Consider the following 16,645-nt stretch of genomic DNA (forward strand, 5'->3'; position numbering starts at 1 on the left):
ATTCCTGAAAGAAAAATTCTAAATTATTACTATTATTATTTTAATAATAACAAAAAGAATTATCATTTATATAGATCTTAAAAGTTATCTCATTTTATTATCAAAACAACCCTGAAATGTATATGCTGTTATGCCCATTTTACAGATGAGGAAACTGAGGCAAATAGAGGCTAAATAACTTACTTGCCTTGGTCACATATCTAGTCAACATCAAAAGTGAAATTGAAACCCATCTGCTCTTGGACTCTCAATCTAGTGCCATATTGGAGTTTAAAAACCTGAGTTCTAATCTTGTTTTCTGCCACTTACAAGATATATAACTGTGAATCAGTCAGTTGACTTTTCTGAGTCTCAGTTTTTTTATTAATAAAATGGGGAGAATAGTGCCTTTCCTATTAACTATAGAGTAAACAGTGTGTAGAATTTATACGGTATGTATTCATGTAGTACCCCAGGTACCTGGGATAAATTCAGTTGGAAAGGTTGACAGATTTCAGACGGATCATGCATATTGATGAGGTTGAGTAAGTGGGAGGCCAAGGCATTTAATAAGGGGGCAGAGGTTAGAATGGTGAGTGTTAGGAAGAGCTAGTGAAATGCCACATAGTAAGCATTATGTAAGCGTGTTGCTGAGGTCTTAATACTATAATAATATGGCATGAATGTTGGGAAAAGAATTGCATCTGCAAACTATTGGGCAGTAAGCTTGTCTTGGGTTCCTAATAAAATTCTAGACTGTATTAATTAAGGGATAGTAAACATCTGGAAGAGCAAGTTTCTATTACAGGCAGCCAACACCAAGAATAGGACATGTCGGACAATTTAATTTTACTAGACTGCCGGCTCAGGAGAATGCTGTTGAATGATATTTACCTGTATTGTAGCAAAACGTTTGATAAAGTCCCTAGATGATGATACAGCCTGGTGGATTTTGAGCTGGTGTAGTGGACCTAAAGAGTTCGGGGGCGGGTTGGGAGGTGGTTACGGCTGGTGTACACCTGAGACCTAAGAGTCAGGACAGTATACAAGTAAAGCAGCATGGGGCATGGGACTGGAAGTCAGGAAGACATGGGTTCAAATCCAGCCTCAGATACTTAACAACTTTATCACTGTGGACAAGTCACCCTCTCCATGCCTCAATTTCACTTCCAAAGTTGTTTCTAGCTCTCACTTTGTGATCCTTTGTCATTCTTATCGATGTCTGAGGTCCAGACACAGGTCACATACTTAGCATATTTGCAGATAGCACAAAGCTGGGAGAGATTGCTAACATAGTAGATGACAGGTTCAGGATTCACCAAAATCTTCAGACTAGGCTCTTAAGGCAGAATTAATAATATAAATTTTTTCAGGGATAAATACCAAGTCTTAAACTTATTGAAAAAAAATCCACTGCCAAGAGTTAGTAAATAGTTGGTACCTTGGTCCTATAGGCACTGTTTTGGCCAAATTTACAACACATACTTTGTTCAGCTATATATACATACATACATGCATGCATGTATATATGTGCAATTTAATTTTTCATTACATCATTATTTTTTCATAATTTTTTATAAAAGTATAACTATCCACATAGCTAACTGTAGGAAGCAATAAGCAGTAGATAATGTTAGAAAACAAACATAAAAGAAATGACCAGATACAATTCAGTACCATCTATCAACTCTTTTAATTTATACAACTCTAATCTTATACACATACTTTAATTTGAATTTTCCTTTCTAAATCCCCCTAAAATCTTAGCTTAGTGTCTGAAGCTCCCCTTGGGCTGTATGTACACCTTTAGGCCAGCTTGGCATCAAATCTCCAAACTGTTTTCCTCAATTGCTGTAACTTTGATTTCTTTAACAGAAGATATTCTCTATGACTACTTCGTGCTAATCCTAAGAAATAATTTTATTGTCTTTTCTAGCAGTCATCTCTCTTGGCTCCTTTCCCTTTAGCTCCACGTGTCAAATTTTAAAAGATACAGATATAGACACAGATATACACGCATATGCATATCATATATGCAAGTATGTACCTGACATTTACTCAGCTTCCACCCCTTCATCTAGGTTCCTTCCAAATGGAAGGAAGTAATTTGGGAAGATTAAAACAACCACTATCCCACCAGCTTTCCAGCTGAATATTGCTAACTATATGTAATTTTATGTAGTACTTCTATTAGTATTACCTTACCAAAAGCTTGAGACAGTAAGTAGCTTGGGGGTGGGGGAGGGGGAAGCATTAGAACCTTTTCATGAAAGAGCCTGAATCTTTAATGTGGAACATAACATTTTAAACAACAAACATAAAAACTGAGTTTTTAAGAGACTTTGGAAATAGTTTTGTGACAGTTATGTTTAGAGAGACATCTCTCCTACTGGATAAAGCTAAGATTGAAGGTGAATACTACCGAGTTTCTCCTGAGCCCAGTCCCTTAGCCTGCTTTCTCACCTCCATAAACCAGTAAAATGTGGAACCATATAGGATCAGAGAGTCAGTAGAGCTAGGAGGGACCTCCAGACCCCTTGTTTTACAGACATGAAACCGAGGTCCAAGAAGATGAAATGGCTTGCCCAAAGTAAGCTGTGCAGTGAACTCCAAGTAAAGTTCTTTTGTTAACTTCTCTGCTGATTCTCTTCATGAAACATTCTTAAATATCCAGCATTACACGAAAAGCCAACGTAAATCAGTGTTGTCATCCCGTCCCCCCGCCCCACTGTTTGTATTATGAGGGGTCATAGCTCTAGAGCTGGGATGGACCTCACAGGCCATGGAGCCCAATCCCCTCATTTGACAAGTAAGGAGACTCAGGTCTGGAGAGTTTGACATTTGGATGAAGTCCCACAGGTGGTGATGGCAAAGCCACGACCCATGTCCTTGATTCTTCTGTAACCCTCAATGTCTTCTATGTCATGCCTTTAATTTTCTAACACGAACAGGTAGAAAAAACTATTTCTATCTAGGGTGTGTATCACTTCACATAAATTGCACATGAATTTTGCCTGCATCTAAATTGTGTTTTTATAAAACTCTCTTTTATAAACCAGTGTGTCGCATGTTATTTCCCTGACTTTTTCAATCACATACCAAAAATCTCCCAAGTTACCTCTTTAACTAAAAAATCTGGTTTTAGTAACTCAACTAGTCCGGTGTAGTGTCCCTTGTGTCTGCTTTTTTATGCTTATGTTTGGGGGTGAGTGATTGTGGTACTGTGAAATACATGTTTTGTAATTTTAGTGTATTTTCCCATTGTACAGTGGACTTCATTCAAACTGTTTTCTTTATGTATGTAGACGATCCGCCGTTGCCCGAATTCAGGAACTCTTCAGGAGGAGGAAAGAAAGGAAGGAGATGGAGGAGCTGGACACTCTGAACATTAGGAGGCCCCTAGTAAAGATGGTTTATAAGGGTCATCGCAACTCCAGGACAATGGTACCAAGTGCTTATTGGATTCTTTGGAGAGATGTGCAGTTTCGTGTTTTGGATTAAAATAGTTTGTTACCTTGTGCATGTTTATACTGTTAAGGCTGTCCTGGCTGGGGTTCAGGAGGAGCTTCACGAAAGGGAAGCAGCAAAATCCAAGGGAAGGAACTTTGCCACTGAACTTGAAGTCATCTCAGCTCTACCTGGGAATCCCTGGGCACCTCACTTCATCTCCCCAGGGTTCTGTTTCCTCATCTTTAAAAACGAGGAGGTGGGGCCAGATGGCCTTTAGGGTCCCTTCTCCCTCTGCATCTCTATGATCCTCTGTATGTGTTCTATAGCATGAAATAGTTCATAAAGTAATAACAGTTGTATTTGTATAACACTTTAACATTCACAACATTCTTCACTCTACTAGGATATAGGTAACGAAAGTATTAGGATCCTTAGTTTACTAATAAGAAAACTAAAGCTCAGGAGGGGGATTAGATGACTTGCTCAAAGTTGTGGAACTAATGAGTGTCAGCCAAAGTCTGAACCCAGATTTACACCATGCTGACTCAAAGAAAAATGACCTAAGGAAATGTTGACACATTTTTAAATTTGTAAATTCTAAGTGTCCTTTGAATTCTGAACTGGAATGCAGAAGTTTGCTCATAGTTACTTTCTGTGAGCTGATTAAAAGAAAAAAAGTCTCAATAACTTTTCTAGTATTTTTTTATATTGCTTCCATCTTATTGCTTTAGAAATGAATTTGTTTTTTGGGATTTTTTTAAATTTCACTTCCTTTCTATAAGGATTGTTTATTGTTTGGTCATTCAGTTGCATCCAACTCTTCATGACCCTGTAGACCATATCATGCCAGTAATGTTCATGGGTTTTTTTTTTTGGCAAAAATGGTTTGTGGTTTGCCATTTTTTTTCTCCAATGGATTAAGGCAAACAGAGGTTAAGTGATTTGCCCAGGGTCACAGAGCTAGTAAGTGTCTGAGGGCAGATTTGAACTCAGGTTTTCCTGACTCTAGACTCAGCCCTCAGTCCACCGAGCCATCTAGATGCTGAGCTGCTAATCAGATGTTTGGTGCTTTTCATCTGCCAGTCCATGCTTCTATATTTGAATAGCTCAGAAAATGATACGCTCTAGATAAGGCAGATGAAACTGGAACTGTTGTTCTAAACCAGCTTAACATTAATTACTTGTCAATCCTTTTCCCCCACAAATGGTCTCTGGCCCTGCGTCAGCTAAACAAGCCAATTGGAAATCTAGTTCCTGTGCTACTGAAAGTCCAGAAGCCTGTGTAGCTCTCTCCCTGATTTATCGTCAGACTGCCTGCTGCTGATTACCTCCCTGTTTTGAATATAAGAGGCAGGGCAAAATCTCAAACAGCTTTTTATTATTTTTTTTCTAAATCAGCATTTTATTTTTAATTTGGAAATTAACTTAAATGTTGGTCTCCTTGTCCTCAATATTATTGTTCTTACCATCATATGATTGACATTTTTTTTAAACCTGTAGATAAAAGAAGCCAACTTCTGGGGCGCTAATTTTGTAATGAGTGGCTCCGATTGTGGCCACATCTTCATTTGGGATCGCCATACTGCTGAGCATTTGATGCTTTTGGAAGCTGATAATCATGTTGTGAACTGCCTACAGCCACATCCATTCGACCCAAGTAAGATAGTTCTCTGCCAGATAGACTAATTAATGAGCTTCAAATCTTTCATAACATACATGTTCCAAACTTTCCCTAAGTGAAAATATCAATAATAATAATAACATATATTAAACTCACTAGGTGATTCCAGTTTACTTTATACAACAGATATCCATAACCAAAAATACAGAGAAACTGGCAGAAGAACTAATTTTTATGAAATTTATTCCTAGTTTTAATGGCTCTCAGAGGTTTCAGATGGTTGAGCTTTTAAATACTCACCCAAATTGAGCTTTTAAGACTTACTTCTGCCTTCCTAAATCTTCATGCATTTTAATGAGAAAGCAGTTACCATCTTTTGACTTTCATGTAAAATAGTTTCTCTTTTTAGGAATAAGCTATGGATAGAGGGAAAAGTTGGGAAGAGGTTGGAGGGAAATAAAATAAATGCTTGATGATAAAAACAAAAGGTGATTTAGATGTGACCTTGAAATTATATCCTCAATAATTTCAAAGCTATAAACATGAGAAGATAATTGTGTCAGTAAAATGTATTAACATAATTTTCCGATGTGTAATTAGTTCACAAGGTCCATTTTCAAGTTTTACACTAATATATAAATTTATTTCTAGTCCTAGCCTCATCTGGCATAGATTATGACATAAAGATCTGGTCACCACTTGAAGAGTCCAAGATTTTCAATCGAAAACTTGCTGATGAAGTAAGACCATTAGTTTTTTTTTCTCTTGAATAGGTTGAGTAGCATGTTTATTAATTAGTAAAATGAAGCAAGTTAATTATATTCGTGGAAGCAGACATTTTTGAGATGAAAAATAATTCAGGTAAAGCGATAACTAATAATAAAGACCAATTAAATCAAAACAGACCTCTTTACCAAATGTAATGGTGCTATATGTTACATTTAGGCATTTACTGAAATGAAGAATCATAAAAAATCATCTTAATATTTTAAGCACAAGGCCTTTGGAAATACATTGTTATTTGTAGTTATTTACATTTAATTTTTCCAGTATGTTTTTTATTCTAAGTTTTTGTTTTAAAATAGAGGAACCATAATGAAAAAAAAAAGTTCAAAGAATCTTCTCTGTCATGAAATAATCTCTTCTATATACGGTTTTCTTGTATTAAACTCTAGAACCGAGTTAAACAGCCTCTCCCCTTCCTCCTCTTTTTTTTCTCCTCTTTGCTTTTTTTTTTTTTTACCTTCTTCCCTTTTCCTCTTCCTTTTTTTTTTTCATTTTCTCCATGTTTATATTATGAGTTAGGTTTTGTTTAAATGTTGGTACATTCTTTAGTCCAGTTTGTGGTACTAAAGGCTTAAGAGTTCCTGATCTCTCTTGTAGAGGCTTGTTGATCAAATGTATATACCCTGCCCAGGTTAGCAAAAGGGCTAAAAGGATCCCCGGAGATCTGCTCCTCTTTAGCCAGAATATACGTAGCAGGGCATTTCATAGTTGCAGAGATGGAAGAAAACATTCACCTCAAGACATTTTTAGGAAGTGACTACTATAATTTAACACTAGAGTATGCATGAAAGTGTCAGCAATGTCTTGGGACCCAGAGAGCACTTAGGACACATCATGTTTTCCCCTTTGGGGAATAAACTACAAAAAGTGAGTGTCTAAATTTTACTTTCAGATGGGTATGAGCAGCCCCAGGAATCGAGTTTTGCCCTTTTCTTCCTGTAGTCCTTAAAGCAGGATTTGTATCTGATAAGAAATCATTTTCATATAATCCAGGAGTTGCTGGCATTTTCTCTGTAAGCAGTGAGCTTCATTGTTAATTATCATAGGTGAAATTGTGGATTTATTTTTCCAATTTCCTTAATGATTTTCAAAGTTCTATTGATAAGTTTTTGATGTCATTCTGATCTCTTAAGCATTTTCATTTGCTTTACAGGTTATAACTCGGAATGAATTAATGCTGGAGGAGACTAGAAACACTATTACTGTCCCAGCTTCCTTCATGTTACGAATGCTGGCCTCCTTGAATCATATCCGAGCTGGTAAGACTCATAAAGGAGGGTCTCCTTGTCTTTAGTATCACCTTTATGAAATATTTTATTAACACCATACTGTCCAAGACATAAAAGAGATCACACCCATTCTCAACATGTTTATGAAGCTTTCATAATGTCACAGAATAAAAGATTTAACATCTAAGTCTTCAGTTCCATGCTATCATATGTCCCTATAAAAACTACTCATGAACAAAATTTTATTGAAATTCATTAAAAATTACAGAAAATATATATTTGAAAGCTTTTACCAACTACCACTTCATGAACCAGACCGTTCAAACTTAAGGTGCATTATGTGATACCTTTCGATAATGTACCACATTTGGTCAGACCCAGCTAACTCCCCTGAAAAGTCATTGCTGAAAACCAGGAAAATACAACACACCAAGCTATAGGGGATAACCAGAGACCACCTTTATTTAACCAACTTGTAAAAATTCAAGGTGATAAATTGTGAGGTTTGGTGCCCTCATGCAACCAAAAATATATGTTACAGTCATTGTTAAATCATGAGTTGAATATTTATTATTCAGTAAAGGTTAAAAAGTAAGGAATTCTCTATTAGTGATTGTGAACCAAAGCCAATTTGAGATAAGATTTCTATGGTCTTTTTTATGCTATATGCAAGGAGGTGATACAGTAGAAAGGGCACTGAATGTGTAGGTTTTGAATCCAAGTTCTGCTACTTATTACTTGTGTGACCTGGAGATAATTCACTTTGTCTTGTAGACCCCATCTGTAAAATGAGCTTATGGACTAGATGGTCTCTTCGGTCTCTTATAAGCTCTAAGTCAAATAATCCTGTAAAATAAACTGTTTGTACATTAAGTGTTGTCATGATGATAGCTAAGCTGGATTGGTAATAGCTTCATTATTGTTTGAAATCATTTGTTCATGATTCTGGGTTAAGTTTGTTGTACATATGGACAAAACAGCTTCACAAGGTGTGACATCCTTCCTCTCTACTCTCCCCCCTCCCCACCCCATATTTTCTCTTGTTTAGAATGAGTATTGTAGTGACTTCTTCATAAAATTGATGTTACTAAAGAATATGAAGATCACAGAAGTAAGAAACACAGGCCAAATATGTTAGGGTCTAGAGTTGGACTCTAGAACAAGTAACTATTTTCTTAGTGGTCTTTCTGTCCATCAACAAGCATTTTTAAATGTTTATGGTTGTATTTTGTTAAGCTTTCTTTTTCTTTCTTCCTTCCACCTCCTTCTACCCACTGAAAAAAGAAATACAGAACCTCTCCTCCACTTCTCGACCGTCACATACACCTGCTTAAGTTAAACATTCCCACATTGGTCACTTCCAAAAATGTGCTTTTTAAAATTCTTCCTATGAGTCCATCATCCTCTGTCGTGAAGGAGGCAGTGTTCTTTCTTTAGCCTTAGTCCTTTGAAATCATGGTTGGTTGGTTGCTTAGTTGATTTGGGTATTTTTTTAATTCATTTTTATAATATCAGCGTTATAGTATGTCACATTCTAGTTCTGTTCACTTGCCCTCTGTATTAATTCATATAGGCCTTTCTATATGTATCTGAAATCTTTCCCATTATTTCCTAGAGCATTAATATTCCAATAGTATTCCATTACATTTATGTGCCACAATTTGTTCAGCCATTCTCCAATTGATGTATATCCTTTAGTTTTCCATTCTTTTGGATTCACCAAAAAAAAAAATACACTTTATACATATTTTTATACATAGAGGACCATCTCTTCTTTCTTTGATCTCTTAGGGCTATAGGCTACCATGTAACTGGGTCAATGGGGATGCTTGGCTTAGTGGCTTTTTAGTGCATAATTCCAAATTATATTCTGTCAGGGAGCCCAGTAAAGAACCCTTTCTCTGAAAATAGGCCCACACAAGTTGAATCTAGTGGGAAGATTTCAGCCAGGGTCAAACTTTGGTAGTGGCTAAAACCATTTTTTAATTTGAATGATTTATGCATGAAAGTGCTATTTTCATTTTCCAGGTTCTACTAAATGGGAAAGTTTTCATTTTAGATAAATCATTTTAAACCAGGTAACACTAGGATATAGTGATGAATAATGAGAGTTGAGTTGGAGGAAAAGAGCTAGTTCTCTTTTTCCTCCTTACAGAAGCGTTTATGAAATGCTTACTCATGTAGCAGGGAGATTCCCATCTTCATTTATCACTCAGGAGATTGTCTTGGGATTCTCTAAAATCCCCAGCTCCACCATGATCTCTTCACATTAAAAACCAGTTGGTTACCACTGGGCCAATGAAGTTGTGACCTTGCAGTCCCATTTTGTGTGGACACAGAATCAAAGAAGGAGAGTCATATTAGTTCAGGCTTCATATGAAGCACCTTAGCCATATGCTTTACTGGCAGCCGTCCTTGTTTTATGGATGAGGAAGCTGAGGTCCTAGACATGAGATGAAGTGTCTTGTTACAAAGCCAGTGTGCCCCCTAGGACTTAAGCCTAGGTCTTGGGATTCCTCGCCCAGAAGTCTTCCTGCCTCATGATGCCTCTTAAATTTTTGATTCTGCCTTATGAGACTTAACTCTTAAGAGGCCTCTTTGGTGTAGTGGGAAGAGCGCTTCATGAGAGCTCTTAGCCTTGGATCTACGACCTTGCTATGTAACTTGAAGCAAGTCAGTTCACCCCTCTGGGCATCAGGTTCCTCGTCTATAAAATAAAGTCAGGCTTAGATGATCTCCAAGGTCCATTCTAGCTCTCCAGTTCTCTTGTTTTGTGATCTCAGAAATCCCTCACAGCATGTTCAGGAATCTGTATTGGTCATGTATTTCATAACAGCTCCTTTTTTACTGAATCTGGCAGAGCATAAGGTTCTTAAGAAACTAAAAATACAGTCACTCTAGTCTTGTTTGAAAGGTCATCTCAGAAAACTAAAAACCACCTTCACACATGTATTTATAGCCAATTATATATTATCCTTGCTATTGGAAACAAAACAACAAGGAAAATCCAAAAGTCAATTTTTACTCATCTATAAAAAATTTACTTTGCTTCCCTTGTGGGGTAATGAAGAAAGACTTTATAAACTTTAAAGTTCTCTAGAAATGGGAACTGTGACTACTTATTTTTTATGGGCATTGACAGAACCCAGATTTAGTAGAACCCGTGGTCCCAGACTCACATCGCACCCTACCACATTGCAGACTCTGCTGATGCTATGTAAGTTGTTGTCTGTTCTTCATTCTTAAAGAGGACCATGACATCAGGGAGTTGATAACATGACTTGTAATTGACTTTGATTTGAGGGAGAGAGGGCTGTGCAAAGTCACCAGCCTCACTTTCTCCTCCAGAGCCATCTAGGTCCAGCGGCCAGATCAGGATGACTGGAGATGGCCCGGGATGCAGTGGAAGGCCTTGGCCCTTTTAAGCCAAGGTCTCTTCAGGTTCTCATTTTAAGTGAGGCAACACCCATTCAGTGAATAGGCCTCTTTAAGAAATGAGTCAAGGGATGGCCCCTTTTAATTAAACAAAAATTAAAAAAACAAAAAACTGGGAGGGGAAGACCCTCAGAGTTGCTGGCCAAAAGAGAAACAGTTTCTATTTACATTCAGTCTGGGACAGGGACCTATTGTTGTCCAATCCATGGGATCCAGAGTGAACTGGGTTTAAGGCTTGGTCTTTGAGAAAAAAATCTAGCCAGTAAACTCCGAGTTAACTAGGTAGCGTTCAGCCATCAAAATTTACCTTCCTTTGGTCAGAACACCTTTGGGTAAGGGGAGAGGAGAGGAAAAGAAAAGACAAGCTGAATTGCCTAACTGGAGCTGGCCAGCTGGGTCCCATTCAGGCAGCTACTCACAGGCTGTGCTTTGTCCTTCCTTCTCCAAGAATCCCAGACATCTGTAACCTTCAGGGAATAAATGGTTACCCTTTTCTCTCCTGTAGAAATTCTTGCCCAGCCTGGGCCCCTCGGGACAATTATTGGTGAAGATAGAAGAAAGTAGGGAAGTGCTCTTGGAGTCCAGGGAGTCATGCTAGTCTTTTTGTCCTGTTAGTAACTTCTTTGTTTTTTATTTATTTACACTGCTGTCATTTCTAATCTAACAATGACTCCCCCCCACCCCCAATAGAATCCTTTCTTATAACAAAGTACCCTTGATGTCTGACAGCATGTGCTTCCTTCTGTGCCTGGGTTCACCTGAAGCTTCTCTGCTTAAAAGTGGGGAGTGTGTTTCACCCTCAGCCCTCAGAAGGCAAGACTGGTCATCACATCCATCTGAGTTGCATTCTTCTATGGTTTTCCTCTATGTTAATTGTGGCCCTCGTTCTGCTTTCTTCATGCTGCTTCGGTTCATAGTTTCTTCTCATTTGGGGGACTGGGATTGAGATTGGTTGACTTGGGAAAATGGAAGAACAGAAAAAATTAAGTTCAGATACACACAGACTACACATAAAGGTTTGAGAGGAATTGAGTGAGGGGGAGGGGTAAGTGGCCCAAACCGGCCTCCAGGACTCCTACTTTCTTTGACATAGGAATAGTAACACTAACTTTTCATGTGTCCTATACATTTATCCCTTATCCTAGTATTGTACAGTCAGGACAGAGATTTAAAAAGGGAAAGAAACTTGCCTGAAATTCCAAATCATAGATTGAGAATATTACCTCATTGGCCACGTACCTGTCAAAATAATGTTCCTAAGGCACTAATCTTCACCTGCTCAGAAATTGTCAGTGGCTCCCTGTTGCCTATAGAATAAACAGAAACTCCTTAAGCTGTCCTCACAGTCTGGCTCTCACCTACCTTTCAAACTGACCCCATGCTATTCGCCTTCACAGATTCTGTATTCCAACTAAACTGGACTGAAGGCTATTCCTGGAACTCACCCAAATGGCTCTTGCCTCCATGATCTGCATAGGCCGTTCCCCATATCTGCAATTCCCTCATTTCTTGCTTCTGCCTTTTAGAATCCCTCACTTCCTTTGAAGCTCAGCTCATTGTAGATGAGTCCTGTTTTGATCCCCTATTGCTAGTGCTTCCTTCCCAAAATTACCTTGAGTAGATTTTGTATATCCTTATTTGTACATGTGTTGTCTCTCTCTATAGAACATAAGCTCCTTGAGGAGCTTCGTTTTTGTTTTTGTATCCCCCAGCGGCTAAACACGACACCTGGTACATAGTTGGTGCTTATTAAATGCTTATTGATTGATTGAAACTGTTCCTCCAAGAGCTTATTTAATGAGAAGCTGGTATCATCATTTGTTCTTTCTTCTTCTTTAGATCCTGACTTTTTATAAGTAGCTTCTGTGAAATTTATGTAACCAAAAGCTTCTGATACTTCCAAAAGATTGCTGTATAGTAGATTGAAAGCTTTTCAGTACATGTCTGTATAGTAACACTTAGTGCTTATTTAATGCATTCTCTTCTGATTTTCCAAATCTCTTCCCTCTTTAATCTGGGAAATAACCCTCTCCATTTTACTGAAAAATGGAAGAGATCAGCCACCAGAGACACCTTCCAGCTCCCCATCCATTGCTTAGCCGCGCACAGCTCATGGAATTCAGATTTTGCATTATGCCAGTGACATTCTAAGCTAATAGCATTACAACTTCCCTTTTCCTTCTCTTTTAGGGACACAGCTCCTATCCTTTAGACAGCATCCAGTAACCAGTTGAATTTTATATAGTTTTTAAAAATGCAAACTATTTCAAACTGTTGACAGTTGTAATGCTAGATATATGTATTCCCCTTACTAATTCCATTTTTATGATTGCAGACCGTTTAGAAGGTGACCGATCAGAAGGCTCGGGTCAGGAGAATGAAAATGAAGATGAAGAATGATCAGCTTTACTCAGCAAGCACTTAGATGTTCTGAAATTTGTATACAACATTTATTATATTTTTCCTTACAGAGCTTTAGCACAATATTAAGGGTTTTTTTTTATAACATAACATTTATTTGGAACAATTGTGTGCATGAATTTGGGAGAGTGTGCAAGAAAAATTAGCAAAATGTTTTTAAAACCTTTTGCCACATATGAGGGGTGCTAGAAGACACAGAGTGCAATATTTTCCCTAACCTGCAGACGAGGGAGCTTGGATCAATGTTCAAAAATAATTTTCATTATAGTGAAAATATTGGTTCAAATAAATTTCTATACCTGCTATTTGCATGTTTGTTGCTTTCTAATTAAAGGAATTGGTTGTTTACAAATGTTCTGAATTTGATTTTTTGTATTGTGATTAATATTTTCCTACATTTTGTTTATCCTTTTTCTATTATTATGACAGCACAGAGGGGGAAAAAATAAATCTGAAGCTAAGATCTGTTTTTCTCAAGTGTTAGTAAAGTTAAAAAAAAAATCTTGTAAATTTCTATTCCACAGACATTCTGCTCCAGCTTGGGTACTTGCTAGTATGTGATTAGTGGTCCTCCATAAGGAGAGGGCCATCCTAATTTAGACATATTTCAGGCAGGAATAACTGAGAATAACAGGGCTAGCACCCCTGAGAGGGACATTCATTGTTTAGACAAAAGCACAAATTCCAGTGATAAGATAAACAAGTGTTACCAGTAGCTAGTACTTTAACATAAATGTTTATCTAATCCTTACTATTTTCTCTCCATCCCACCCCTAAAGATTGTCCTAAGCTACTTCCACTTGACTGGTTCAATTTCTGTTCCCCTGCTAGGCATTATAACTGGTGTTAAATGCCTCATTTGTGCTCTTCTTTGCTCATTTTAAGCACTGAATATTCCTCAGGCGAATTGTAAATTCTACCAGTATAAACTATCCAGCCCCACATCTTCCACTAGCACCTACTTTGTGCCAAACACTGTGCTAAGTTCTGAGATAAAAAGAAAGGCAAAAGACAGTCCCTGCCCTCAAGGAGCTCGAGTTACAATCTGCAGATATGTGACTGTTTACAAACAAGATACATCCTGTATAAATTGGAGATAATCAATGGAAGGAAGGCCCCCTAGCATGTAGAGGGAAGAGGGAGAGGCTCTTTGTAGGAAAGGTGGTTAAGATTAGAGAGAGCATGGGGTGGTGAAAATGCATGGAGTTGAGAGATGGAATGTCTTGTTTGAGGAATAGAAAGGAGGCCAGTGTCACTGGATCACAGAGTATGAGGAAGGGTGTATGAAGAGTGGAAAGATAGGGCTCAGGTTGTGAAGGGTTTTTAAATCTATGTAGATGATTTTATATTTGATCCTGGGGGTAATAGGGAGGTACTGGAGGTTATTGATAGGGCATGAAGAACTTCACTTTAGGAAGATCACCTTGATAGCTGAGAGGAAGAGGGACTCTAGTACAGAGAGACTTGAGGTAGGGAGACCAACCAGAAGACTGTATCTAGTTCAGATATATAATGATGAGGGTCTACACCAGAGCAATGGCATTGTCAGAAGGGAATATACACAAGAGAGATTTCAAAGGCAGAATTGATAGGACTAGGCAACAAATTGGATGGGGAGTGGTTGGGGGAGAGTGAGGGGTCCAGTATAATGCCTAGGTTTCAGGCCTGGGTGATTGCAAAGATGGCACCCAATTTGACTGGTTCCACAGCTGTGCATAGTCCTTCATCTACTTGCTAACATACAGCTCCAAGTCTCAGCATCTGTTCTTTGCCATCTTTTGTTCTAGGGGCTCTGAACTGCTGTTTAGAAGAGTATATAAAGGCCTTATTTTTGTTTTCCTTATTAAGTGTTGTTTTGATGCTCCCTTTTAAACATCACTAGCCCTTGTCAGTGGTTTCCACCCTGTTCTCATAAAACTATCCCTTGTAATTAATATGTACAGTCAAAACAAATCAATACATTGGCATTTCTGAAAATGTATGCCTAATTTCTGCCTATTGTCCACCACCTCTCTCCTGAAAGGCAAGAAATATACTTTGCCCTCACGGCATTGATCAGAGTTGCAATATCTTCCAGTGTTTTCACTGTCTTGTAAATGTCTTGTAAATTGTCTTTTTGGTTCTGCATCACTTCCTACAAATCTTCCAAAGTTTCTCTGAATTTTTCATATTTATTTCTTAACACTGCACACATCACATTAAGGGCATTGTAATTTGTTTCTGATTCCCTCACTTAATACTCCACTCAAAAAGGGTCTTTTAAATAAAATGGACAATTTTGATTATATTAAATCAGAAAGGCTTTGCATAAACAAAACCAGTACAGCCAAGGTTAGAAGAAAAGCTGGAAACTGGGGCTGGGGGGAGGGGGGACGTGGGGGGGGGGGAATTTACCTCAAGTGTCTCTGGTAAAGACTTCATTTCTCAGATATGTAGAAATCTGAGTCAAATTTATATGAATGTAAGTTACTCCCTAATTAAATAAATTGTCAGAGGATTTGATAGGCAGTTTTCAGAAGAAGAAATCAAAGCTATCTGTAACCATACAAAAATGCTTTAAATCACTATTGATTAGAGAAATGCAAATTAGAACAACTCTGAGGCACCACCTCACACCTATCAGATTGGCTAATATCACAGAAAAGGAAAATGACAAAGGTTGGAGTAAATGTGGGAAAACTGAGACACTGATGCACTGTTGGTGGCATTATGAGGTGATCCAACCATTCTGGAGAGCAATTCTGAAACTATTCCAAAGCACTATAAAATTGTTCACACCCTTCGACCAAGCAATACCACTACTAGGTCTATATCCCAAAAAGATTTTTTTAAAAGGGAAAAGGACCTATATGTTCAAAAATATAACAGCTCTTTTTGTGGTGGTAAAGAATTGGAAATTGAGTGGGGCCGATCAGTTGGAGAATGGCTAAACAAATTATGATATATGGTGGTGATGGAATATTATTGTGCTAAAGGAAATGATAAGCAGAATGCTTTCAGAAAAATATGGGAAGACTTAAATGAACTGATACAAAGTGAAGTGAGCAGAACCAGAAGAACAGTGTACAAAGTAACATCGATATTGTATGATAAACTGAATGACTTGGCTATTCTGATCAATACAATGATCCAAGACAATTCTGAAGTACTTAACGGTGAAAAATGCTGTCCACCTCCAGAGAGAGAACTGATGGAGTCTGAGTGTAGAGTGAGGTATAATGTCTCTCACTTTATTTTTCTTGTTTTCTTTTTCCAATGTGGCTAATGTGAAAATGTTTTGCATCATTTCACATTTATAAATGGTATCTCATTTCTTGCCTTTTCAAGGGGTGGGAAAGAGTGGAAAGGAAGAGAATTTGGAACTAAAAAAATTTTAATTTTTTTGAAAGTGGGGAGGATGCCCTTTTCTCACCTAGAAAGCAATGAATCTGACTTTTTAATTTTTAATAGTATTCCAATTACATATAAAGACAATTTTCAGCATTCATTTTTACAAGATTTTGAGTTCCAAATTTTTCTTGCTCCCCTCTTCCTAAAATAGTGAGCAATTTTATATAGGTTATATAAGTGCAATTGTGTAAGACATTTCCATATTAGTCACAGTTGCAAAAAACGAAAAAGACCAAAAGGAAGAAACCACAAAAAAAGTAAAGTGAAAATAGTCTGCTACAATCTGCATTCATAGTCAATCAGTTCTTTCTCTGGATGTGGATAGTATTTTCCA

At 37.6% G+C, this 16,645-nt stretch overlaps 1 protein-coding gene across 10 annotated transcripts in view; it reads left to right on the forward strand.

Moving 5' to 3' along the window:
• The window catches only part of DCAF6 (DDB1 and CUL4 associated factor 6), a 176,142-nt gene extending 162,869 nt beyond the window's left edge, over positions 1 to 13,273 (forward strand). For all 10 annotated transcript variants that reach the window (XM_036757209.1, XM_036757212.1, XM_036757204.1 and 7 more), the window contains 5 exons: positions 3,285 to 3,423; positions 4,930 to 5,086; positions 5,702 to 5,790; positions 6,990 to 7,095; positions 12,836 to 13,273. In XM_036757209.1, the coding sequence (XP_036613104.1) occupies positions 3,285 to 3,423; positions 4,930 to 5,086; positions 5,702 to 5,790; positions 6,990 to 7,095; positions 12,836 to 12,900 (556 nt within the window). In that variant the 3' untranslated portion in view covers positions 12,901 to 13,273. The remainder of the gene's footprint in view (positions 1 to 3,284; positions 3,424 to 4,929; positions 5,087 to 5,701; positions 5,791 to 6,989; positions 7,096 to 12,835) is intronic.
• The last annotated feature ends 3,372 nt before the right edge of the window (positions 13,274 to 16,645 follow it).

Source organism: Trichosurus vulpecula, chromosome 4, assembly GCF_011100635.1.
Source record: "Trichosurus vulpecula isolate mTriVul1 chromosome 4, mTriVul1.pri, whole genome shotgun sequence".
Taxonomy (NCBI): domain Eukaryota; kingdom Metazoa; phylum Chordata; class Mammalia; order Diprotodontia; family Phalangeridae; genus Trichosurus; species Trichosurus vulpecula.